Consider the following 26,974-nt stretch of genomic DNA (forward strand, 5'->3'; position numbering starts at 1 on the left):
CAACTCATCTGGGTGGACACACGGCCAGTTTGGTTGGCGGGTTAAGGATACAGTCTCTACTGTGACCACCAGATCAGGGTTCACCACGGGAGGCCCATTTCCGAGTGAATTTACTAGCGACGAATCTTGGACGTCATCAGGACGCGAAGATCCAGAATCACCACCCGAATCAGAAACAGAGTCAGAAACAGGGGAAGCAGAGGAATTAGTCATGGCGCAGGTGGTAGACCCAGATCCAGAAATCGGCTCTCTCACTGCCCATTTAGATGGAGAACCAGCTCAAGCTATAGTAATGAATCCACGCCAGAGGACTATCGAGATCAAGACAAACGTATTCGGCATCTTGCCGACGTTCTCTGGGCGTAGAAATGAGTGTCCGTATGAGTTCTTAAATGAATTCAGTAAGTTATGTGGTATTCAGAAGAGGCCGAATGATGCAACAGAGGAGGATTATCGCTTACGAGCGATTCCGTTTACCTTGAAGGGGGAAGCTAATACGTGGCTATTGAGGTTGCCTCCGGATTCTATCCGCACGTGGAGGGACTTCAAGTTGGAATTCTTAGATTATTTCTTCCCATCCAACAAGACGAATGCACTTAAGAAAGAAATACTAGAGTGTAAGCAAGATTACGATGAATCGTTGAGTCAGTACTGGTCGAGATTTAAGGGGTTGTTGGATGCATGCCCGAATCACCGGATGATAGAGGCAGAGACCTACTCTCTGTTTTACGAAGGAGCCACTCCCGAGTCAAAGGACTTAATGAACTCCTCGAGTGGGGGAAATTTCACAAGAAAAAGGGGAAGTGAGGCAAGAGAGATCCTAGGGAAGTTGATTGACGCTAAGAAGGCGTACGATAACCCTAGGAATGCAGTGAAAAGAGGATCGGTGCATGCTGGGAGAGAACAAGAAGATAACAAAGTCGAAGCGAGGATTGATAGGCTCGAGAAGGCTCTTTTGAACGCGATTGAAAAGACGATTCCACTGGCTTCACAAGGGAAGGAGAAATCTCCTGGTCCAGGAGATAATCAAATGCAACAATATTACGGGACCCAGGAAGGAGATTATCAGGCCCAGGTCAATGCAATGGGAAGTTGGAATCCCGATGGGAGCTGGAATCCAGGGAGACAGAGAGATGCGCCTTGGAGAAACCATCCGAATTTCAGATGGACTGACAACGAACAGAATCAGCCGGCACCACAACAAAGTCAGCAGTTTGCACCTCAGCCCGAAAGACAAGGTAACTGGTCAGGAAGGAATCAAGAGGGGCAGGGCAACTGGATTAATCGGAACCAAGGAGACCACTCAAGCTGGGGAAAAGGAATCAGAATAATCAAGGGAACCCTTATGTACCACCGCACCAAAGGAATTTCCAAAACAATTACCAGGGCCAAGGAAATCAATACAATAACTCTTCAGGCGGTCAAGGAAACGCTCGTCAGAATCAAGCAAGTGGACCGACTCTGAGTATAGGGCCGGGACCCAGTCAACCACCAAAGTTAACAAAGAATATCGATGATATGGTGCAAGACCTCGTCAGTTCTCAGCAACATATGCAAAACAACCTGCAATCGAACAATGACGTAGTGCGCAAGCTGCAAGATGCTCTACAGGAGCAGAAAGCAGCCATGGATATGTTGGCTAAGCAATTGTCCCAAATAGCCACTTCTTTGAGTGACATGCGGGGAAACGAAGGAAAAATTCCGGCCTCAGTAAGGCCACCTAATAGAGCTAATATAAGTCAGATTACCTTGAGGTCCGGGAAATGATATGAGGGACCGGTGGTGAGAACAAAGGAGGGGACAGATCCTAAGGAAGGCAAGAAGAAAGAGGATACAACTCCCAGACCCAGACACTTGGAAGGAGGAAGTCCCTTGGTCAAGGATGACCTTGAGGAGAAAGATTTGGAGAAACAATTGCCTAGACCGACCGAACCATTCTTCCTCGATCCAGAGCCGGAGTTGGAAGATGAGGCAGTGGGAAAAGAAACTGGAGAGTTATCAGCTGAAAGTTCTACCGGAGCAGGGAAGCGACTGAAACCCTTTCCGAGTCGGGGGGAAGCCAAGAAACAGAAGGAAGAACCGGTAGACTTCATGGACATTTTTGGGAAGTTGGAAATCAATCTGCCATTTTTACAGGCCCTGAAGATGCCAGTCTTTAGCAAGTTCATCAAGGAATTTATAGCTGGGAAGGCTAGGCCCAGTGGGAAAATTCTGATAGGCGAGAATGTCTCCGCAGTAATTCAGAAAAGGAAGATGTCTTCAAAATGCAATGACCCAGGTATGTTCACCTTACCCATCTCTATTGGTAATGTGAAAATCGAGCATGCTATGTGTGATTTAGGTGCGTCGATAAACGTGTTACCACTTTCCATATACAAGAAGTTAGTTGGGGTAGGCATGGTAGATACGAAAGTTGTGATTCAATTGGCGGATAGGTCATGCATCTGTCCTGAAGGGGTGCTTGAGAATGTGATAGTCAGGGTACATGACTTCTTGTACCCTGCTGATTTCCATGTGATTAAGATGAGTGATAATGAGTCTGCTGAGTCGGGCGGAGTACTTTTAGGGAGACCCTTCCTACGAACCGCTAAGACTATCATTGATGTTTTTGATGGAACAATTTGCCTTGATTACAATGGGGAGAAATATACATTCAGCATTGATGAGGCAATGAAGAAACCTCTTGACGTTGAAAATTTGCATGCTATAGATGTTATTAACCCTTTGGTCCAGGAATATCTTGAGACGGAATTAATGCAGGAACAGATTGAGAACTCCGAGATGAGTCTTGACATTGATAGAGAGGTAGCCAGTTGGTGTCAAGCAATGAACACAAGTGAGTTATCTGATGAGGAGTTAGCTGAAGCAATTCTGGAATTCTGTGCAAATCCGGAGCTAGCCAGGTCAAGGAATACACCTTATGTGGCGAGTGTGGAAGGTTCTGCTGGGTCAAGGAAGGGAATGACTACGGAAGTAACAGAGAAAAATCCCTTGCCCCAGGAAAAAGATGTTCCCAAGAAAGAGCTGAAAACACTTCCACCAGGCCTAAAGTATGCTTATCTAGAGGAGAACGAAACTTTCCCTGTTATTATCAACAGCAGCTTGACCGAGGGACAAGAAGAGGAACTGCTGAAGGTAATCCGAAGAAACAAGAAGGCTATTGGGTGGACACTCTCTGACCTGGTAGGAATTAGTCCAGATTTGTGCATGCATCACATCCGCTTGGAGGAAGGAGCAAAAGCCTGCAGAGACCCTCAACGCAAATTGAATCCTAACATGAGGGAGGAAGTGCTGAAGGAAGTATTGAAACTACTCTCCCTAGGAATCATTTATTCCATACCAGACAGTGAATGGGTGAGTCCAGTCCATATGGTACCCAAGAAGTCAGGAATACAGGTGGTCAAGAACGACAAGAATGAATTGGTGCCCACTAGACTAGTCACTGGGTGGAGGATGTGCATCGATTATAGGAAGTTAAATGAAGCGACCAAGAAAGATCATTTCCCTCTACCTTTCATTGACCAGATGCTGGAGAGGCTAGCGGGCAAGCAATACTTCTGTTTCCTAGACGGGTATAGTGGGTATTTTCAAATCTATGTGGATCCCGAGGACCAGGAGAAGACAACTTTCACGTGTCCTTTCGGCACGTATGCTTACAGGAGGATGCCGTTTGGCCTGTGCAATGCGCCAGGCACTTTTCAGCGGTGTATGATGAGTATCTTCTCGGATCTTTTGGAGGACTGCATCGAGATTTTTATGGACGACTTCACTGTGTACGGGAATTCATTTGACTCATGTTTGGCTAGTCAGGATAAAGTATTGAGAAGATGCCAGGAAAAACATTTGGTTTTGAACTTCGAGAAATGCCACTTTATGGTCCCTAAGGGAATTGTCCTAGGGCACGTAGTCTCGGAAAAAGGTATACATGTAGACCAGGCAAAGATTGAGGTGATATCAAAACTGCCTTACCCGACGAACCAGAAGGAGGTAAGAGGATTCCTAGGGCACGCATGATTTTATAGAAGATTCATTAAGGATTTTGCGAAGATTGCTCAGCCACTCACTCATTTGCTGCACAATGATGTTGAGTTTGTTTTCAATGAGGAGTGCATAAAGGCTTTTCAACTACTGAAAGATAGACTAGTATCGGCTCCCATTATCCGAGCGCCCGATTGGAGTTTGCCATTTGAAATAATGTGCGACGCGAGTGACTATGCAGTAGGGGCGGTGCTAGGTCAAAGAGTTGACGGAAAAAGTTACGTAATTTTCTATGCGTCAAAAACGCTCAACCAGGCCCAGAAAAACTATGACACCACGGAGAAGGAAATGTTGGCAGTCGTGTACTCTTTTGAAAAATTCCGACCATATTTGCTTGGGTCGAGGGTGATAGTCTTCACTGATCACGCTGCGATAAAGTACTTGCTGGCGAAGAAAGAATCCAAGCCGAGATTAATCCGTTGGGTGTTGCTTTTGCAAGAATTCGATTGGGAAGTTAGAGATAAAAAGGGAACTGAAAATAAAGTAGCCGATCATCTGAGCAGGATATTTCAAAGGGAGACCGAGGAAGCAATACCGGACGCATTCCCTGAGGAACATTTGTACTACGTGAAAAAATTTCCTCGACCTACCAGCTGGGAGGAGGTTATGGAGTTAACAGGTCCAGAGGATGACGAAAAAGGGAAATGCCATCAAAACGCTGAGCCATGGTTCGCAGATCTGGCAAATTACTTAGTCACTGGAGAAGTGCCCAGTTCGCAAGTAATCTCCCGGGCCCAGAAGATGAAATTGAAGAGCGAGGCCAAGTACTATTTCTGGGATGACCCGTATTTGTGGCGAATGTGAGCCGACCAAGTAATCCGGAGGTGTATCCCGGAGTGGGAACAGAGGGATGTGCTGAATCATTGCCATGCCCTAGCTTGTGGAGGTCACTTTGGACCTAGGAAGACAGCAAGGAAGGTGTTAGATAGTGGTTTTTACTGGCCTACGTTGCATAAGGATGCGTTCGAGTTTTGTCAGAATTGTGAGAGGTGTCAACAGACCGGGGGAATATCCAGGAGGGATGAGATGCCGCAAGTCCCAGTGATTGTCTGTGAGATCTTCGATGTTTGGGGGATGGACTTCATGGGTCCATTTCCGTCTTCATACGGGAACACCTACATACTTGTGGCAGTGGATTATGTGTCAAAATGGATAGAGGCAAAAGCAACCACCTCGTGTGAAGCTAAAGAGGTAGCAAAGTTTCTTAGAGCTAACATTTTCAACAGGTACGGAGTGCCCAGAGCTATAATATCTGACAATGGGACACACTTCCGCAACCGGACTATTGAAGCTCTGATGAGAAAATATGGCGTCCATCACAGACTGTCTACACCTTATCATCCTCAATCCAACGGCCAGGCGGAAATATCCAACAGAGAAATAAAGGCGATACTGGAAAAGACGGTTAATCCGTCCAGGAAAGACTGGAGTAAGAGACTTGGAGACGCACTATGGGCTTACCGGACGGCATACAAGACGCCTATTGGGATGTCACCATATAGGCTTGTGTTCGGCAAAATGTGTCACTTGCCCGTGGGAGTAGAACACCGAGCATATTGGGCGGTCAAGGAAATAAACATGAGACCCGAATCCTGCGAGGAAGAGAGGAAATTGCAGCTGCAGGAGTTGGAGGAGCTAAGGCTGGAGTCATATGAATCGGTGATGTGGTACAAAGAGAAAACAAGACTCTGGCATGACAAGAACCTCCGGGTCAAGGAATTGCAAGTCGGGCAGAAGGTTCTCCTATTCCAATCCCGGCTCAAGCTAATGCCTGGTAAATTAAAGTCCAAATGGATTGGGCCATACACTGTTGTGAGTTTGCGTGCAAATGGAGCTGTAGAAATCCAGGGAAGTTCTTCAAACTCTACTCCTTTTCTTGTTAACGGTCATAGGGTAAAGGTATTTAGGGATAGCTCGGAGATGTGTGTAGTGGACGAAATGCCACTACGCGCACTCCACGATATCGCCTAATAGATCTGGGAAGTGAGTGTTCTTAGAGATTTCCTAGGTCCAGCATCCAAGAAGTTTTAGCATGACCTGACCTAGGGAATCTTGAGAACACTTGAACATAAATTGTAAATATTCAATCGCTTTCTTTAAATCAAGAAAAACCCAAACAAATCAGAAAAAAAATAATCTTCCAAAAATATTTTCGAAATACCAGACTCCTTAAGGAATTTTTTTTGATACTGTCATACCCTAGACCCGGGGAGTCTGGCGTTTCAATTTTTAGTTTAATGTTTTTCTTTAAGTGTGATTTTGCAGAAGGAATTCACAAGGGCAAGGAGTTGTGGAGTAAAAATTTTGGAGGGAGTTGGCACCGGTTCGGATTTCAAAAGGAACTTTATGGGGAGGCGTACGGTCGCAAGCGTCATCACCTGCAACCGCCTGCCAAAAACGTCCTCTCTCATGCCTACACTATAATCGGTTTTGCCTTCTTATTTTCATTACCTATTCTCTCTCCAATATTCACAAACACAAAAAATCCCCAATTTCCTCTCCCCTTTTTCTCTCTCTCTAACCCTAATCTGCAAATTCCGCCCCAAATTCTTTACAAAAATTCCACAGAACATCCATGGAAAACAAACAAGGAACCGGAAGCACCTCAGGGTCCGCCGACTCTGGGGCGGCGGCGTTTATGGCCGAGCTATTCCAGAAATTTGGGGGTGCGGAGAAGGCGATGGAGGCATTCGCCATGTTTGCAACCGCAATGGGTAAATCCGTACAGGCTGCTCCGTTTTCTAGTGTACCACAACCGGAGGCCGTCTCAGAACCCGTCGCCGAACCTGAAACCGTTCAAGAAGCCATCGCCATTCCGGAACCCACTGCCGTACCAGAGGAGACAGTTGTTCCGGAGACCACCACACAACCAGAGGACATTCAAGAATCCACGACCACTAGCCCGGAACCAACCACCGCAGGGAATCGTGAAGACGACTCAGATTTGGTCACAGGGTTGGAATTGTTGGCTATGTGCGAACCAAGGGTAGACTCTGCGACTGAGGGGGAAACCCCTGTTTCGATTAGTGTTTCTGAGGGGGTGAAGCCCGTACTTGCTAGTGAGGAATATGTTGAGAGAGATGTTCTGGAACCATCTGGGGAAGTCAAAGATTTTGTTGCTGATGTTAGTATTTCTGAGGGGGAAACCCCTGTTTTGGAAAAATCTGTGGGGGGGGAGGCCCCTATAGTTGGTGAAGATGGGGGCGACGAGGCCCTAATTTCTGAACAAAATGTGGAGGGGGATACCCCTGAGAAACCGGTGGGTACTGAGGCCCACGTCGGGGAAAGATTTGAGGGGGTAGAGACCCCTGTTTACATCTCGGGGGCAACCCCATTGTTGTCCAAGGAGGGAGAAGCCCTCGATTCTGAAATTAGCCAGGAACCCGCTGACGCCGGGGTGAAGTTGATTGTGGATCTGACCGAGATCCCAGAGGATACCGACTCGCCGGTCAACCCCAGAGATGCTAGGAGGCGGGCTCGCCGGAGCCTCATTGATGAGATTGATGAAACAGTGGAGCCGACGGAGGAAGAATCGCTGGGTCCAGAGACCGCAGCATCTGAATAGGTGAACTCTCCCAGACCTGGCAGGGGGGAGAGTGATGAGGAGAAGCGTCACCAAGCGGCTGAGAAGAAAAGGAAGGGGAAACAAATTGCTCCTTCCTCGACCAAGAAGGCGAGAGGGAACTCTACTGAATCCACACTTCCGCCGGCAGCTAAGGTACCATATGCCGCAGAAACCGAGAGCCCTTCTGAGTCCAGCGACTCGGAAGAAGAACAGGAAGAGGAATTCAACTTTGAGCCAACCGAAGTGTGGATAACAAACAGCTTGCTAGATGAAATGAGGACGTTTGACGACCCAAAGCGCACGACCATTTATAAGGAGAAGAGTACTGAGGGGAAGGTCGCTAAATCAGGAAAGATGTATAGCTCGTCGGAGCTCAAAACGATTGCTTGCAACGATGAATTCCGGACTTATATCGACGCAATAGGCTTCGATTGGTTGCTCAAGCACAGTACTACCGAGGTTCCGATTGACCTGGCTCGAGAATTCTTTTCCACCTTCCGATTTAAGTCCACTACCGATTTGGATGCCGAATCCATTAATTTCAGACTTTTCAGTGAGGAACATACGATGAGCATCCGGGAATGGACCTTGCGGATGGGTTTGCAGACGCAAACGGAGGACGATGAAGGCCTGTGGAGCGAGAGGATGATTGGTTCACCGAAAATGACGCCGGGATTCAAAGCGCAAAGCGCCTGGGAGTTCTTGACTCACCCGAGGGTGGGTCAGTTTAAAACGAGCTTTTCGAAGGCACACCACATCGAAAATAGGGTCCTGCGATTTGCCCAGACTTTTATTAGTTACAATTTAATGGGAACAGCCAACAACGCTCTGACTACCGCCGATCTATACTTCACATGGTGCATGGCTACGGGGGTAAGAGTTCACTTGGGCTATTGGATAGCCCAAGCCTGCCATCAAGTGACTGCAAATCCTTCCCGGCACCTATACACGTGCCACCTGCTCGGAGCTTATCTGCAGAGGAATGTAATCATGAAGATCCATAAGGCATGCCGAGAGGTAAAGACATGTTCGCCCCCTGAGGTTTTTAACATGGATTATTTTTTCAATAAAGGGTTGCTGATCGCACGCGGAAGGGAAGTATGCTTTTACGAGGTTGGGCAGTCAGAGGCTCAGGTGAAACAGGACCCCGATGTGGTGGAAGTGAAGGATACTGCTGACGTAGAAGCAGGAGCCAGGATAGAAGTAGAGGAAGTGCGAAAGGAGGTTGGTTGGATGAGGTCAGAAATGAAGATGGTTCGGGAGGAAATTGTGTCCCTGCGGGGAAAAAGTAAGAATAGTACTGAGAGTGTCAGGAAAGATGTCGCTGGAGTACGAACGGAACTGGAAGAAATAAGGACGGAAGTTCGGAAGGTTAGGGAGGAAATGGTGACCCTCAAGGGGCGCATGTCTGATCTTGTGGCGACATCGACCAGATGTACTGGGAAGATGACGGAAGGAGTTGAGTTGATGATGGCGATGACAAAGTGGCTTAGAGCAAGGTTCCCAGAGACACCGAAGGAACTTCCGAAGCCTAGCGGCGATTCTACAACGCCAGGTCAAGGAAGTCTGACTGCGCAGAAGCCACCGCATGCCCCAAGGCCCCAGACTACTCCATCTCCCTCTCGGCCCGTGATATTGAAGACAACCGTACCCCGCCCGACAGAAGAACGACATGAGAAGCCGGAGTTGCCAGCCAGAAAGAAAGCTAAGGTGACCCACCAGACAGCGCCACCAAAGTCTGGCCCTCGCGGGGGCCAGACCCCGAATTGAACCCCCCACGGAGCCAAGTAACCCTTATTTTCTTTTTCTTTTTTTATTTTCCGTTTTGTTTGTGTTCTTATATGCCAGCATGCTCTGTAATTGTACATATGTGTTGTCTTTCTTACACTTAGCCCAACTTTTGGTCTAAGTGTGAGAAGGGGGTGTTTTTTTTTTGCATGCCTTGGTTTGTTTGTTGCGCCTTCTCCCACTTAGCCCGATGCTCGGTCTAAGTGTGAGAAGTTTTGCTCTGTATTTGTGTTTGTTGTTGTTTGCTTTATCAGTCTGCTGTTAGTACTTCCCTTTTCCCCCCTTCACTACGATGGCTTGGGGACAAGCTTGAGTGAAGCGGGAGGGGGGGGGGGAGTAAGTATCGTTTTTGTGTCTTAGGATGTGTGCTTCGCATGAGCTAGCTAGATAATAAGGCGAGATCCCCTTAGTAAGAGTGATTGAAGAGAGAAAGCAGATCAACTTTGACACTTTCTTCCTTAATAAGCCGAATGCGATCTGAATGAAGTTAGGACGATGGAAAATGCCTTAGATAACCTAGCTGTACAGCCCTACTATAAAGTGAGTTATAAGCCTAAACACTTTTAGAGCTAACATGAAAAAATGGGCTATCACTTGATGCTTAGGGAGTAGAGTATGAAGGAGAAAAAATGGGTTAAGGAGGAATAAGCTTGACGAAGTCCAGAAACCGGAGGTATAAGCTGGACGAAGTCCAGGGGAGGTAAAAAATATATATATATATATATATATATATATATATATATATATATATATATATATATATATATTTCTAGGAGGAATAAGCTGGACGAAGTCCAGGGGAAAGGGGTTATAATACAGGAAAATGAGGAAGAGAAAAAAAAAGAAAAATATAATCCTCAAGGGCAGAAAAAATCGTAGCCTGGCCCAGGGAAATTCATAGGAAAGGAGGAAGAATAGGGAGAAAACTCTCATAACCCGACGCATCAGTGGTATAACTCTAACTTTGGAGCGTTTTGATCCTAACATCCCTGGTGAGGAATGAGTGATCAAGCGAACCTAACAGATGGGAAATCAATAGGCTATCTTGACTAACTGACAGACCGTTTAGGCAGACGAAGGAAGGGGGAAGATTTGAAGACTGTAATCGATCAGATTGAACTTGAGCTTGTGGGGATAGTAGCTTAAAAATTCGAAACTAGTTCATGCTTGTTTGTTTTGTTGTGTTTCTGTTCTTTGTGTTCTTTTCTTTTCTTAGTCCGTAGTTTCTTAGGTCTAGGAGTTTGTTTTGTTTTCATTTTTTAGGGTTTTACTTGGTAACCATGCATTGAAATTCGCCTTATTCCTATTTTCTTGTCTTTCATACTTGAGGACAAGCATGGTTTAAGTGTGAGCAGTTTGATAAGGCTAATTTCATGCATCGGTCTAGGGGTTCATTTCATGAAATTGCTGGGTCTAACGCATTGAATTAAGTCAGGTATGTGAAGTTTTTCGCCAGATCCAGGAAAAGAAGAGGACGCTTGCATGGTCCTAGGAAACTGGCGAAAGGGTGAACAATACTCGAAAGCATGTTTTGAGTATAAGTGGGAGATCGTTAGGTTTAGTATACTGAAAAGCATGTTTCGAGCGAGTTCGCGCAAATAGAATCTTGCTTGTATACGGAAAAACTCTACAATCCACTTTTAACCCGTTTCAGTATTATTTGAGCAGTTTACACAAATAGAATCATTATATTATTACATTGTGTTTACTTGTGTGTTTATAAGATGTTATATAAACATTTAAATGCATAAGAAGTAAACAAAGTCTAAGTCTTTGTTTTAGTAGACCGGTTGTGGGCCGCGTCCAATTTAAGGTAACACGGTCAGTTCTGAACAAAGAAAAATAAGAATTTCACAACCTAGATAGGCCTAGACTACCTATCGTGAAAGGTTGCAATGTAAGTCCGATTATTTCTAAGCCTTATTGAAATAAGATGACGTTGGTGTGGTATAACACTGAATTGGATCTAAACGGCAAGACGAGTATTTATGCTATCTACTTAAAGAGGAGGTCTTGATAATTAATTTCTTAATCAATGTACGTTAGCATACGATATTGAGTATCTACTACTTTGACTTACCAAAGGTGCGTGTTTTTCGTTACCCAATGATCCAGGTATATTGGGTAGTGGTGATCATTATATAGCGGTGCTAGGATTGTTATTATGTTGAATCGTGCACGAGGTGAGTCTCGTTTGATAATGTCCTCAAGAGGATCTTGAACAAGGTTTTATTATTCGGAAAGTGGTCAGTTAGAGTTTTATTACTCTATGAATAATAAATAAGTGTTTCTTGCTAAGTCCACTATTGGAATTAATAAGATGTTAATTAATTAAGTTCATAGCAGACTTTAATTATTAATGGACATTTATATCTTAAGCGTGGGAAATAAATAATAAACAAAATAGAAACCCGGATTACTTGTAATTTCAAATTTGGATGGGGAGTTCAATATTACTTCTGTAGTGGTTGCTCGTAATATTCCAATATAAGCTTGCATTAAATTGCGGGTTCAATATAATTAGTAAAAAGCTAATTGGGGGAGCCCATATCCAAAACCTTCCATAGATCCCTGACTTGGCCCAATATGTAACTGTTATAAATAGGAGAATAAAGGAGACAGAAAATTGATTGATTTCGTAATGAAATTTTCGTCCCTCTGTAACTAGTAGAGGAGATCGAATTTTTCAGCTCTCCTCCGTGAGAAAGTTCTGTCTTCTTTATTCGAGTCCTAGTGTTTCGACAAGATCATCCCACCCTGATTTCGGAATACAGTTCGGGACACCAGTCAGAAGATCCGTGGTCTAGTATTGAAGATCATCGTGGAGAAGGCGCGAGCAATCGATGATTCTTTGGAGAATCAAATCGGTAACTCTAAAACGTAGTATTCATGTTTAGGATTTACATTATATGAGCATGAATTATTTGCGTTCTAGCATGCAATTCTATGTTAACATGTGAATTGATTAATCCCACAATCTGTCAAATAGATCCTACGTCTGATTTATTTATTTTGTACAAGTCTTCCGTTGTTCAAGGGGCTCCAAAACCACAACACAGACCCAGACTTACGCCTTTGCAAAAGTGCACGGTTGCGCTCCGGCAGTTGGCCCACGGCATCACGGCGGACATGTTCGATGATTACCTTCACGTCGGGGAGACAACTAGCCGCGAGTGCCTGAAGAATTTTTGTAGGGGAGTTGTGGAGGCGTATAGCAACACATATTTGCGAAAGCCGACTGCTGAGGATTGTCAGACCCTTATGAAGATGCACGAGACGACGCACGACTTTCCTGGAATGCTAGGGAGCATCGATTGTATGCACTGGGAAGAATTTCCCGACGGCGTGGAGAGGCCAATTTACTAGTGGATACAAGGGCAGCCACCCGACGATGATCCTCGAAGCCGTCGCTGACCATCGGCTCTGGATCTGGCATGCTTACTTCAGTGTAGCAGGGTCGAACAACGACATCAACATCCTCAACTAATCCAACCTCTTCACCGAGCAATGCAATTGCAACGGCCCGACCATCGAGTTCACTGCTAATGGATGCCAATATCATATGGGGTACTACTTGGCTGATGGCATATACCAAATGTGGCCTGTTTTTGTAAAGACGATCAGCTGCCCAATGGGTGACAAGAGAGTTTTATTTGAGCAAAAGTAGGAGGCTGCGCGGAAGGATGTGGAGCGGGCATTTGGTGTGCTCCAAGCGCGGTGGGCAATATTGAATGGTCCAGCGCGTTTCTGGTTCAAGGAAGTCTTCGCTGATATCATGTATGCTTGCCTCATCTTGCATAACACGATAGTCGAACACGATGGTGGAAGAGTCACCGATTGGGGCGATGATGAAGGTGGATCTAGCTACAGCACGGCGAACCCGCCCCACGATCGAGGATTACCGATGGGCTTCAATGAGGTTCTATCTAGACAGACCTCAATGAGCAACCAACAAGACCATGGTCAGCTCATGAACGACATGATTGAAGAAGTTTGGAATCGTAACCGTCATTGAGAATTTGTAGTTTTTTTATTTAGTACTGTAACCTTTGAACTTTCAATGAAATGAAGTTTTTTTTTTCCAATTTTTGTAGTGTTTTAAATATTTAAATAAATAAAATGCTTAGGGTGGACTATAGGGCGGCCTATAGGGAATCCCACTGCAGGTGAATGGGTAGGAGGATAAAATGTTAATGTGGCGGAGCATAGGGCGCCTTATAGAGCGGACTATAGGGCACCCCATTGTGGATGCTCTTATGCATTTTTGAACTTTTAATCTCCTATCTCTTGTGACTAGTCCAACATGCAATTAATTGGGTTTTCAAATAACAGCTCATAGAGTACATCAATTTCACTTTAAAGCGATTAGGGCATCCACAATGGGGCGCCCTAAGGCGCGCCCTATAGCGTGCCACGTCATCAGTTTTATCCTCCTACCCTCCCACTTGCAATGGGGTCCCCTAAGGTGCGCCCTATATGTTTTAATATTATTTTTTTAATTAATTTATATGTTTTCAAATATATAATGTAAACTAATTTAAAAGCACAATGAGAAACCAAAAACCGGTGAATATTGCATTAATAAATATACAAAAGTTAAACGATTCAAGTTGGTTAATCTACGTAATTCCCAACTTCCGGTGCAACTCATCGATCAGCCCCCGGAGAATTTCAACTTCGGCAGGGTCCGTACACTTTTTGAGGGCCTTATGCGTCTGCAATAACGTCTTCGCCATCGAGGCTGCTGCCAACGACTCATACGCGGTGGCCATCGCGCTCGGGGCCGGGATCGGCGATGGCGCGGCGGCGGTCGAGGATGATGTCGCTGCCGCCTTCCCCTTGGCCTTCGCAGCCTTGACGCCTATGGGATGCAGGGAGGACATCGATGTGCCGGTACTATTGTCCTCCATGTACGTCCGCTTGAGGTTCACCGGACAAGTTTCGCTTTCGCTGCTCGTGTAACCACCAGCTTCGGTGGTCTTCATCTTCTTTGTCGCCCCGGTTTGCAGAATCCCGCCTTGGAACTTCTGTTTGTCCCTCAAGAGCGCCCAGATGGCCTCGTGCTTGAAGTCGCCGTACAGGGACTGGTACGACAACAGCGCTTTAGCGCGCACGTCGCTCAAGCTCTCGCCGCTCACCTGCTCCCTAGCACACTTCTCGTACTCCGACGAGAACAGGTTGATTTGTCTCTTCACCTGGTCCTAGTGCTTGCGGAGCTGCTCCCGTTGGCGATTGTACGCGCTCGGCGATGCACTCCCAGTACGCCTGCTGCCTCTGGTTGTTCGCGAATATCGGGTCCTTCGATGTATCCACCCAACACCTCGCAAATACGAGGGTCATCCGGCTGGTAGTTTGTACGACCGAGGGCGTACTCTTCACATACTCCCGTAGGTGGCAACTTCTGCGCGCGCTGCCGGTTCTGCTTCTTTTTCGCGGGGGCGGAAGCGGATGGGGTGGCGTCGGCGGCGGCGGCGTGTCGGGAGGGTGCGACGGGTCGGTTTGGTGACGGCTCCATGTCAGACAAACCGTACGATTACGTGCTGAATTCGGGATCGTACTTTGCGTTGGCGTTGAATGGCCGATATTCGTTGGGTTCTGTACCCGGCCAACGCATAGGGTAGGTTTGGTGACGGCTTCCATTTATTTAGGTTAAAATTTAGATTTAATCATTTATTGCAATACTTTTTCTCCTAATTAATTCACAAGCTAAAAGACAACACATATATGTAATGCTTACAATTTCCATTCTATATTTACTCAATTAAAGTTTTTAGTTCTTATATTTTAATTCGCCTCTAATTAAACAATGCTACTAAGTTTATAGATTAAACTAAGGAATAAGATGAAGTTATATATATTTAAAATTAAATCTAACTTAGTATAACTTCTTAATATAACGAGTATTGTAAATTCTCACATTATTCAAAACAAACAAGATGCATAAAATATTATCGTTATTTTAAGTGATAGTAGTAATTTACTTTTTATACGTATATGTGGCGGGAAGTAAGAAATTTATTGTTTCCAATATAAAAAATTCATTTAGTCTTTGGAAATGTATATCAAGTTATGCTATGGTCTGAAATTAAAAGAAAGAAATAAACAGTCAACTAAAATGTGATTATTGGATAATACAAATTTTCTAACTTGACTTCTCAAAGAAGTTTTAAATTTATATGATTTAAATTATTCATATATTTAATGTGGATATGCTTAATATTCCATATATTTTTTTCAAATTAATTTTTTATAAATTAAGCTATTAAATTTATATATTAATTTACCTTTTATTTAGATTAATGATTTGCATAGCACTTTCAATAAACATCTTTACTCACTCATATTTTCTTTATTTGTATATCTTATTCTGATTAATTCATACTCTTTGATCATTAGCCACACATCTTATTTTTGTCATTAATTTTATTGTTTTTACTTCACTTAGATTATAAATTAAAATTGCATAAATGTTTCATTCACTGGGGAGTAGTAAATTCTTCATTTTGAGTGAGACAAGATAAGTACATTTCTGTTTTTTTAAATCTCGCTTTCAATTCTTATTTTCTATGTATTTATTATATTTTATATTCATTATTTGAAACTCTTATGTCCCGTGCATAGCTCGGGTGTTAATACTAGTTGAACCAAACTTGGAGATATTGGGGATACAATTGTAAATGTAATTAAGATTCAAAATGATAGTATTTTCTTATTTAAAAACAGTGCATTGGGTTACACACAGGACGCTAGACGAGCCATGATATTTACGAAAACTTTTAAAATTAAATACTTTTAAATTTCGAGCAATGTTCATGGTTTTTGTTACTATTTCTCCTAAATTATAATTAATCCAAAAAATAAATCTACAAATTGAGATATTTAGATGTATTCCCTATTTCGATACAGAGGAAATGGAAGGAGAAGAAGGTGCAGACCTAGCGAGATTTCTCCAATGGGCAACCACGCTAGGAATCTCGGATTCTCCCAATTCCACGGGCACTTCATCCGCTTGTCTCGGCCTTTCTATGCGCGTTTCTCATTTTCCTGAAGCCGGCGGGTAGAGATCAAACACCTATGCATAATTCTCTCTGTGAATCTTCTGCTGGAGCTTTGAACTCACACCGATGATTGATACAGGAGAGGATTAGCGTGCTTTAACGAAAGGGGAATTGATTGGTATTGAGTGTCCCGAAGGCTGCTGATACGTTCCTATATCTTATTATTTAGTAATCTTTGATTAACCAAATCTTTCTTGTTAGTTAGGGCTTAGTATTATATATAGGATAGATTGTTATTATTTTCAAGAAAATCAATCAATGAGAATTACGATATTTTTGCCCACTAATCACACGTTTACTTTCAACACTAGTTCGCCGCTGCCCGACGGAGGAGCCTCCGCACACAGCCGCCTCTAGAACCCCCGCCGATCCTATCACGGGACGCCGGGACTATCATTGAACTCCCAAAAAAACCCTAGAAGACGCCTGCCCGACGGGAACGAATCCCGCGCACAGACGCTTTCTTGTTCCGCCGATCCGTGTAAGGACGCCAGAGTCTTCTTTGTTTCGCATTAATCGCAGGTTCTCGGCAAGTTAAGAGGGGAGACTCTTAACATCTGGTGTTTTCATCCTGTGTAACTCATGAAACGATTTAACAACAACGGAAGGGAGCGCTGGGGTGCTTCTCGCCCGGATACCTTCCCGAACGGATCTTCCCGTTGCCAACACCCTGTTGGCTGCCGCGATCCCACCAATTACCAACGCCAGCAGTTTGACGAAAGTGAATTCGAGAGTAGACCCATGGACGAGTTGCGTCCCGATGATTCGGTTGGCAACAAACTGGATCGATTGATGGATAGGATGGATAAATTAGATGCTTGGAGAGAGGAGACGGACCGGCGGTTTGAGAATTTGGAACTTGCAATCCCGCGCGTGTTCAGCCAGCCGCTTGCCTGCGATGACGACGATGAATGGGAGTATGAGGATTATCGTCGCAAACGTAATTGGAATAGTAATCACCACATGGGATCGATCCAAACCCGTCGCACCACCTGTTGGTATCCTCCCGTGGATCGACCACGGTCGAGTTGCCAGTTGTACGACCCACCACAGTCACGGAGGCCCCCTTGGGAATCACTGCCTCGCCGTGCATCGCGAGAATATTCGGACTCCTCAAATGTACCGTCGTGGCAGCCGCGCTTCACCAACGTGGAATCCTCATCAATATATGGGCAGCCGCACTTCACCAACAGGGATTCCTCATATGTACCGCCGAGGCAATACAAGACCTCGACTATTAGGCAACCCACCTATTCGTCGGACGTACCACCACGAAATCTCCCAGAAATGGATCGTTTGAAGCTTTTCGACAGCGACGGCATTTCTTCAGACGACGACCTGTCCAAAATTGAAATCAACCAGGAATTTGCCAAAAACAAGAAGCGAGAGGAACTGCATAGTTACGAAGCGCTCAAGAAGCAGGGCAGAGTCGACTCGTCGGCCTCGGATTCAGAGGAATCGTCGTCTGGAGAGGAGGAGTTGAAGAAACCGAGTAAGAAGACTGACGCCAATTTTTTTGAGGTGTTGATTAAGGTGAAAAATCAAGACCCGATTTTGAGGGAGCAAGATGCGAAATTGTTCGAATCCGATGACGAGGATAGTGATGAAGAGGAGGATACTGCAAGTATGAAGAAGGGGAAGCCAATGTATTTGAAAGACGTCGTTTCGAAGCAATTGATTAAGGCGGGTCCAGAGCTAAGTGATGAAGAGGATGGAAGTGGGGATGGTGGAGAGAACAATAAGTTGAAGAGTTATTCGCACGAGCAGACGGAGCTGAGGAAGCAGATTGTGAAATCTCTGGAGGAGGGGAAATCGGATGATAATAAGGAGCTGCCACATGGAGGATTTATGAAGTGCTTGCTAGCCACAAAGACATTTAACATCGGGCTAAACATGCCGGCAAATCCTGTTGTCTTCACGAATGTTCAGGAATTTGATGGGGATTACTATGTCAGGAGACATTTGCCTATTTGGCGTGTGTTCGATCCAGGAGGAGACGCCTCAACAAAGCTTTTACTTCCGACTATTGTCGTTGCTTCGTAATTTCCACCTTGAGGACAAGGCGGATTTCAACCGTGGGGGAGTTGATACGATCCCATATCTTAGGAACAATTATTTAGTAATCTTTTGATTCACCAAATGCTTCCATATATTTGTTATCTTGGTCAATAAGTTAGGGTATAGTATTTGAGTATTATAAATAGGGATAGATGGTTATTATTTGCATTCATTCAGTAAATCAATAAAATCGTTACGTGTCCAACAACGTGTTGAGAAATTCTCTTTCACTAAGATCTCGCGCTGCCCGACGGAGAGGAATTCCCGCGCACAGCCGGTTCTTTGCTACCGCCGATCCTTCGCTAGGACGCCGGAGAAACGGGATACGACGTAGGGTCGTATCAGCTGCTTTGATGACGAGCGATTCCTAATTAGCAGTGATCGGAAATTGGCTACTGCTTTGGGGAAATTCAATATTCTCTCTCCTACTCAGGTAGCTTAGCTGTTTCGTCTCACGCAGCGGTGCTAGTTTCATTTCTGATTCATAGAATGATTGTGCTTATACATTTGACAAATCTAATGCTTTTAGCCATAGCGAAATTAGTTTCGTGTACATAATAGAATCACTTTGAAGCGAATTCTTACTTGTCGACAGCTAGTAGCTTTGTGTAACTTGATTATTTTTAGATAATAGTAGTAGATAGAAACAGTGCATGTAAGGCGTCCTATTATGTAACTTGAATATAGGCATGCCCGCCATCCACACCATAATAAATAAAGTTTTCCGAAAAAACCTAGTGGAGGAAGACCTCCTAGGGATAAGAGAAACATGGCTAAAGAGAGAGCCAAATTACATGAGAGATAGTGGCTCTGGAAACGTGACGTGATCCAACGACAGCCCGGATGTTTGAGTTTTTAACTATTTATATGATTTGTAGTTTTTAATTTTTATGATGTATAATACCTCATCTTTTTAATTCAAGTAATTTTTCTGTATACTGTCATACATATTTTAAATTTACAACAAATTATAAGTGAAACCAGCCAATAGTGCAAATTAATTCGAGAGGTATGGCTAGAGGGCGATATTATCATGGTGTTGTGGTCTGGTGCAGAAAAAGAAGAGAATAATGATGTAATGGACTGAATTGACCACTTAGAGGATAGCTACCCTAAACCCTATGCTGAACTTGCATCAAGGCTTTGGTGATGAATGGGGATTAAGTGAAAAATAGGGATAAATGTGGCACTTATCCACAACGTATATGTGATGTTGGTTAGATTTGAACTTATTGCAGGTATTGTGCGTTGCGTTACTAAACGAAATGAACAAGGGCAGAAGTTCATGGTGGTATCCTTACCTAAAGCAGTTGCCTCGGAGTTATGACTTGCTCGCAAGTTTTACTCAGTTTGAGATCGAAGCTTTACAGGTTAGTTTCGGTTGATACATTTTTTTAGAGTATCTAGTGTTATCTCTTTTGAAGATAAATTATGTAAACACCATTTGTTAGAGCTGTGGGTTTTAAGAGTAGTGTAAAACCACTTGTAGATTGATGATGCCATTTGGACTGCAGAAAAGGCTGTTCATAAAGCTAAAATGGAGTGGAAAGAAGCTACTCCGGTACTATCGGAACTTAACATCAAGCCTCAGCTCACTACTTTCAATGCTTGGCTATGGGCTTCTTCAACCGTAAGCACCTATCTTTCAATCTTTTATAAGATTTTGGTGCGTTCTTCCTATGCCTTAACCCCCAACAAACCCAATGAAGTCATTTTAAAAAATATAACTTCTTTAATCGATAGCTTTGTTTTCTAGTTGAGTATACTTCTAAGTTCTAACTTATGATTTTGAAATTATTTTACTTTCATTGTTCCATATCTCAAAACAAAAAAGTAGTAGAAAAATGGCAAGATAAATGAATAATTTGTTTGCAAAAATTGTCAACATTAAATACAATAATTTGCTCATGGTCCTTTTTGAAGATATCTTCGCGCACTATGCATATATCCTGGGATACTGCCGGTGGTTTATGTCCTCAAAGTAATCTACTTATGTTTTAAAGTGAAAAATAATAGGAGCATTGTCTAGCTCGATTCTCGGAACTCCATCAAGTTCGCCGTTGCCTAGCGGGTTTGAGGTGCTTCTACACGCTAGGAGGAAGTCGTTTTATCTTTGGGGGCAATACGCCATTCCGTGAGCACTAGCCGGGGCGTAATTTGTCTTGCAGAAAGAGGGTTTTCCTCGACTCGACTTATAAATTTGGTTTGCTTTATTCTATTTTAATTTTCATTCATCTTTTTGTTGCAAGTTTTCTTTCGATTGTATTAGTTAGAGTACCGTCTGTACACGGCTTGGGAATTTGAAATACACATAAGGATGAGGAATGCATAATGCAATTCCTCATTGGTTTGAACTCTTCTTTTTCTTAGATCAAATCATATATTCTCTTTATGACTCCTCTGACTCCACTTTCAAAGGTGTTTTGTCTGGTAGTTCAAGAGGAAAGACAACAAAATATTGATGGAAGTCTCAATTATGCTATTCTTTTTCCCTCCAGTCAACAACCCATATGCTGCAAATGCTGCCTCCTCAAGTTTTGGCCAAGGAAAGCTTCTGTGTTCTCACTGTGGTTCTAAGGATTTCTCCAATCCTAAACTAATCAATTTTGTGGATTATTCTCTCTCTGATGCAGGTCCAAAACCTGAGTTTCCCCAGCAGCTAATCTCAATACCGCAATCTCAGCTAGCTCTCTTACCATCTTCATCAACACCATCTCCTCCAGTCTCAGTCGCACAAACAAGCCCCCTCTCTCCTACTCAGACTCCATTTACTGGTACAACTCTCTTCTTTCCTTTCATTGCGTCTATATCTTCTCCTACTCCACTCTGGCTCCTTGACACATGGGCCACACATCATGTGTGCTGTGATCTGAGTCTCTTTACATCTTTCTCTTCTGTTAATAATGCAACTGTTACTTATCTAATGGTGCTACTTCTCCTGTCACACATATAGGAAACATTGAATCGACCTCAAATATCACCTTACATTCTATGCTTTGTCTTCCTAGTTTCTCATTCAATCTTATTTCTGTTAGCTCTCTCACTTACTCTATGTTTTGTACTGTAACTTTCACACATGATTCCATTCAAATTCAGGCAGCTTCTCTGGGAACTGTGATTGGAAGGGGTAGCAGAATTGGCAACTTATACACACTCAAATCTCTCTGCTAACTACAATTCAGGTTCCTCGGATTCACCTTGTATAAACTCTATTGTTGCTATTGATCTTTGGCATATGAGACTTGGACATTTGTCTTTTCATACACAAAAATGCATGTATGATGTTTAGTCTTTCTGAAATATATCTCATTCTATTTGTGACATTTGTCCATTAGCCAAATAGAAATATTATCTTTCTTTCATTCTGATTCAATTGCTGCTGAGGTTTTTAAACAGTTTCTTCCTCACCATTGTGGATGATAACTCTAGGTTTGTCAGGACCTTCTTGATGAAGCATATATCTGATACAAGAACTATACTAACTCAGTTTTTTAACACCATCTATACCTAATTCTCCAAAAAGATCAAGGTCTTGAGGTGTGATAATGGACCATAGTTCAATCTTCATGATTTGTTTTCTGTTTTGGTACAGTGGTACAACATTTCTGTGTACCACAACAGAATGCGAGGGTGGAGAGGAAACATCAACATCTTCTTAATATGGCAAGAAGTTTGTTGTTTCAGTCACATTTACCTGTTATGTTATTTTCGGGAAGACTGCATTCTAGCTGCATCTTACCTCATAAACAGAACTCATTCCTCCATATTACGAGACAATTTATCTCCTTTCAAGTCCTCTTCAAAAAGTCTCCTTATTCTCATTTGAGGGTTTTTGGGTGCCTCTGCTTTGCTTCCACACTTAGCCATATAGAGACAAATTCTCTCCCTGAGCTTCTAAGTGTGTCTTTTTGGGCTATCCATCTGAGTCCTTGGTATTGACTCTAATCAGGAACTAATCACCATAAATGAGTTGTTTCATGAGAATATTTTTCTCATTGCTCACCTACAACCATCAATCATTCCACCCCAATAACTCTCTTTCTCATCTACTAATAATAACTCTCTTTCTCAACCTATCACTGAAAATAATATTCTTCTCCCTTCATCTACTCCCATCACTAAAACTTGTCCTACATCCATCCTCACTAATAATCCTCAGAAAATAACCACCATACTCGAGCTGGGAGAATCACTAAACCTCTTGCTCATCTCACTGACTATATTTGAAACTCAGTTTCCTTCACCACTCCTTACCCTATCTCGTCATACTTCTCATTATCCCACCTTACTCAAAACTATCTGAAGTATATTGTGCTCATGACTGTTGTCTTTGAGCCTAAGTCATACTCATACTCAGGCTGCTCGTAGTCACCTATTTGTAAGTCATAAAGTTATAGATATTGTGCTTTCATATTGTTTTTAGTTATTTTAATTGTGTGCGCTAAGCAAAATCTATACAGAGAGTTTTGAAGAAAATAACAAGAATATCGTAATGTATTTTTAAATAAAATTTGGGAATTTTGAAAAATGGTGAAATAAAAAAATTATGGAGTGTAATAATTAGGGGAAGTGGAAATGAAAATATTTTTAAAGATAATAACAGTGTCATTATATATTTTTTAATAAAATTAAGCCAATGAAAACATTTTACATATATAAAATGGAATTTTCTATGAAATAACATGAATGCCGTTATAACCTATATAAAGTTAATAAGAAAATTAGTTAATAACTCAAATTAAAAATCCTTGGCAAATTATTAGGAGATTAAATATTTTTTGTGTTTCAGTTTGAATCATTAAACTCTATATTACAATTAAATGATTTTGATACGATTAAAATAATTTTAAATAAATTATTAGTAATAAATATTACCAGTATTATTTAGTATGAAATTAAATGGTGCATTTTAAAGGATGTGTTTCAATTATTCTCTTAAACGAAATGTTAAATAACCTCCATTAATCAGTACTCCCTCCGTCGCTTTGTAGTAGATGCATTTCTTTTCGGCACGAGATTGAAGAAAAATTGTTTTAAATGAGTTATGTAAAAGGAGAATAAAGTAGAAAGAAAAAAGGTAGAGAGATGAAGAGAGAGTAATGTAAGAGAGAGTGAAGTACTTTTTGCCAAAAAAAGAAATGACTCACTACAGTGGACAATCCAGAAAGGAATACGACTCAGCTACAAAGAGACGGAGGGAGTAGTAATTTTGTTACATTGAATTTGGTTGATATGAATTGAACTTTTCACTTTTCATTATCTTATAACCCCCATTAATTTAATACTCTATCCGTCCCACTTTAGGAGTTCCGATTAATTATTTTTTGATGTCCCACTTTAGGAGGCCCGATTAGAATATTTATGAATGGTAATAGGCCTCACATTCCATTGACATTTTTCTCCTAGCATTTTATTATAAAACTAATATATTAAAATATGACCCACATTCCACTATTTTTTTCACTAACTTTCCTTTACATTCTTAAAACCCGCGTCGAACTTAAATGAGACTCCTAAAGAGGGACGGAGGGAGTAGTTGTTTAATATTGATTTAATTTCATGATTCTTCGTATCATCAAATTGTGCGTATAAAAGGCATAGAGGAATATAATAGTATTTTAACATAATTAGCTTGCATTTTAGGAACCAATGTTGCTCGGTTCTCGACCTGACATCAAATTCGTCGGTACCTACGAGCTTGAGGTGTTTTTGCTCGATAGAAGGAAAGTTGTTTAATCGCCTAAAAGCTTTTAAATGTAAAATGCTTAGTTACATGCTGCCAAACTCTAGGTTCGCCGCTCCTCCGCTACATCGCCTCCACAATAGACACACCAAGTAGGACACCTAGAAGAGGTATGATAAGATCATAGAAGCCGTGCGTAACAGATTTCACATAAAGTTGAATTAAACCAGTGATCAGCCTATCAAGATGATGTCCAAACTCTTTGGGAAGGCCACCTACTCAGGCACAACGAGAGTTGAATTTGAGCTCAGGTGGAAATCTTCTCAAGAAAGGAGTGAATGAAGCTATGGAAGTGATTGAGGAGCTCGCCTATAATGATGGAGGATGGAGTAATGAGAGGAGTAAGGTGCATAGGGTGGCTTCCACTACAGATCATGATCCAATAAGCACCTTATCCGACAAGTTGGATGCTATTACAATGAGATTTGACTGCATGGCGATGGGGCAGCCCTCTCAAGGACCCCAAAGAGGTGTAGAAGATATGAACTACGTGCAACAAGGGGGCAACAACAGGTACTATAATAACTCCCGCCCCAACTATCAGGGTGGAGGTTATAATCAGTACGGGAACATGGGGCATCCCAACCTCTCTTATGGGAACCCCAATAATACTCTGCAACGACCTCAGGGGTTCACAGTTACTGATGGAATGGTTAATGATCAAAATAAGATGACCACAGAGGACATACTCAAGTCCTTCATGATTCAGACTAACAAGGTCATGGAACAGAACAACCAAAGGATGGAGAAAGTTGAATCAGACGTGCAAGGAATGGCCACTCATCTGAAGAATATTGACATACAAATCAGCCAGATTTCCCAAACTGTGAGTGCTAATACTCAATCGGGAAAGTTTCCATCAAATACTATCATCAATCCCAAGGACTGCAAAGCTATACATCTGAGGAGTGGAACAAGCTATGAGGGACCTCCAATGCCATCCGAAAATGAGGATAGAGTAGCAGAAAAGAGAGCTGAAGAGAAGGAATTGGTCGAAGAAAATGATACTGTGTAGATTTCTACTACACCTAAGGAGAACACGACTATACATTCAGCTACACCACCTACAACTCATAGTCCAGCTGAAGTGAGGATCCCTTATCCTCAACGTGTTCAGAAGAAGAAGACAGATGCTCAGTTTTCAAGGTTCTTAGACATCTTTAGGAAGGTTAACTTGAATATTCCATTGGTGGAGGCACTTCAAGAAATGCCTACATATGCAAAGTTCCTAAAAGATGTGCTCTCCAAGAAGAAGAGGTGGTCTGACTATGAGACGGTGAACATATCTGAAAACTGTAGTGCCATAATTCAGAAAAAGCTACAGGCCAAGCTTAAAGATCCTGACAGTTTCAATATCTCATGCGTCATTGGAAATGACAAACAGACAAAGGCACTTTGTGATCTGGGGGCGAGCATAAATTTGATGCCATTATCGTTTTTCAGAAAGATGAAGATCAGCACTCTCAAGCCGACAACAATCACACTGCAGATGGCAGATAGAACCGTCACCTATCCTAAAGGAATTGTTGAGGACGTTCTTGTGATGGTACACGACTTCATATTTTCCGTCGATTTTGTAGTGTTGGATATGGAAGAAGACGTGAATGTACCGCTTATCCTGGGGTGTCCATTCCTTGCAACGGGAAAAGCATTGATAGATATAGCAAAGGGAGAGCTCACTCTTCATATGGGCAACAAACGCCACATCTTATCTATCTACAATGCTATGAAGAGTCGTGAGGAAGAGGAACTTGTTATGAAGAAGGAGTGCAAAGCTGTGCATGTTGTAGAAGTCCAAAAGGCATAAGAAATTGAGTCCACATTTGGGGATTTTTCTTTGCCGCAATGGATGTTTGGTTCATGTGGTGGATCAAGTTCTAAAGAAGAGACTGCATTAAATCCTAAAGTGAAGGAGATGAAAACAAAAGCTGAAAATTCACCCAAAGTGGAAACCAAAATTTCTGATGGAGCTCTGAAAAATACTTGGTGGAAGAAGAGTTTGGCTAGATCATATACTTCCAAGATTGACAGAAAGTCTAACACCACCAGTTATTGCGTGACATGATGCAGCAGCTCATGGAGGACGTCGAGCCAACGACGATAACCAAAGGCACTGTAAGGGAGGTAACCCCTAGTAGGTACCTTTTAATTTTATCGTTTCAGTTATTTTTGGTGTGTTTTGTGTTGCTTGCATACCATGTAAGTCTCTCTTCTCCGCCAACTTTTCAAACTTATTCTTTGCATAACTATGAATAAGATTGGGGGGATGATATGGTGGATAGGGACACTAATGAGGTACTTATCTTATTGCTTTATTTTTGCTTTAGATTGTTTAGTTGTCTTTTGTTGCTTTTTTATTTTGTTTTAGGATAGAATTGCTTTGTCTTGAATTGAAATTTTTTTTTGGTAGTAATTGGGGTGAAGACTAGTCATCTATGATAAAAGAACCATCCATTTTGAGCTATCACTTGACCATTGACTTGAGAGTTTGAGTAATAGGGTGCATAAGCAACGAATTGCTTATTTGCCTTGATTCATGCTATTTACCCAAGTGAGATTTTTGAGCCTTCAATTCTTTCATGTGCGTTTTATCATCAATTGTGCATATGTTTCTAGAACTTGCTCCTGGTCTTCTTGAGTCTACATAGTGACCTTAAAGATAGGGGAAGATGTTAGGCCATCGTTGTTAGCCTCATTTTTACCTAAACACTAACCTTAATATAT

General features: G+C 42.5%; 2 protein-coding genes and 1 pseudogene across 2 annotated transcripts; all 3 read left to right on the forward strand.

Moving 5' to 3' along the window:
* The first annotated feature begins 18,695 nt into the window (after positions 1–18,695).
* Positions 18,696–20,508, forward strand: LOC121810548 (annotated as a pseudogene).
* Positions 20,509–20,940: 432 nt separating this feature from the next.
* Positions 20,941–21,869, forward strand: LOC121811549. The gene is made up of 2 exons (XM_042212430.1): positions 20,941–21,281; positions 21,604–21,869. The coding sequence occupies exons 1-2, from the start codon at positions 20,969–20,971 to the stop codon at positions 21,636–21,638; spliced, it is 348 nt and encodes a 115-aa protein (XP_042068364.1). The 5' UTR covers positions 20,941–20,968; the 3' UTR covers positions 21,639–21,869.
* A 2,667-nt stretch (positions 21,870–24,536) lies between these two features.
* Positions 24,537–26,057, forward strand: LOC121810550. Its single transcript, XM_042211311.1, has 2 exons — positions 24,537–25,261; positions 25,328–26,057. The coding sequence occupies exons 1-2, from the start codon at positions 24,537–24,539 to the stop codon at positions 26,055–26,057; spliced, it is 1,455 nt and encodes a 484-aa protein (XP_042067245.1).
* The last annotated feature ends 917 nt before the right edge of the window (positions 26,058–26,974 follow it).

Source organism: Salvia splendens, chromosome 7 (genome assembly GCF_004379255.2).
Source record: "Salvia splendens isolate huo1 chromosome 7, SspV2, whole genome shotgun sequence".
Classification (NCBI taxonomy): Eukaryota; Viridiplantae; Streptophyta; class Magnoliopsida; order Lamiales; family Lamiaceae; genus Salvia; species Salvia splendens.

Excerpts from the sequence above, each read along its gene's own strand:
- LOC121811549 (XM_042212430.1), top strand. The coding sequence starts at position 20,969 with ATGGAAGTCTCAATTATGCTATTCTTTTTCCCTCCAGTCAACAACCCA. Across the intron at positions 21,282-21,603 it reads TACTCAGACTCCATTTACTG|GCAGCTTCTCTGGGAACTGT; the intron begins GTACAACTCTCT and ends ATTCAAATTCAG.
- LOC121810550 (XM_042211311.1), top strand. The coding sequence starts at position 24,537 with ATGGAAGTGATTGAGGAGCTCGCCTATAATGATGGAGGATGGAGTAAT. Across the intron at positions 25,262-25,327 it reads GTCGAAGAAAATGATACTGT|TCCAGCTGAAGTGAGGATCC; the intron begins GTAGATTTCTAC and ends TACAACTCATAG.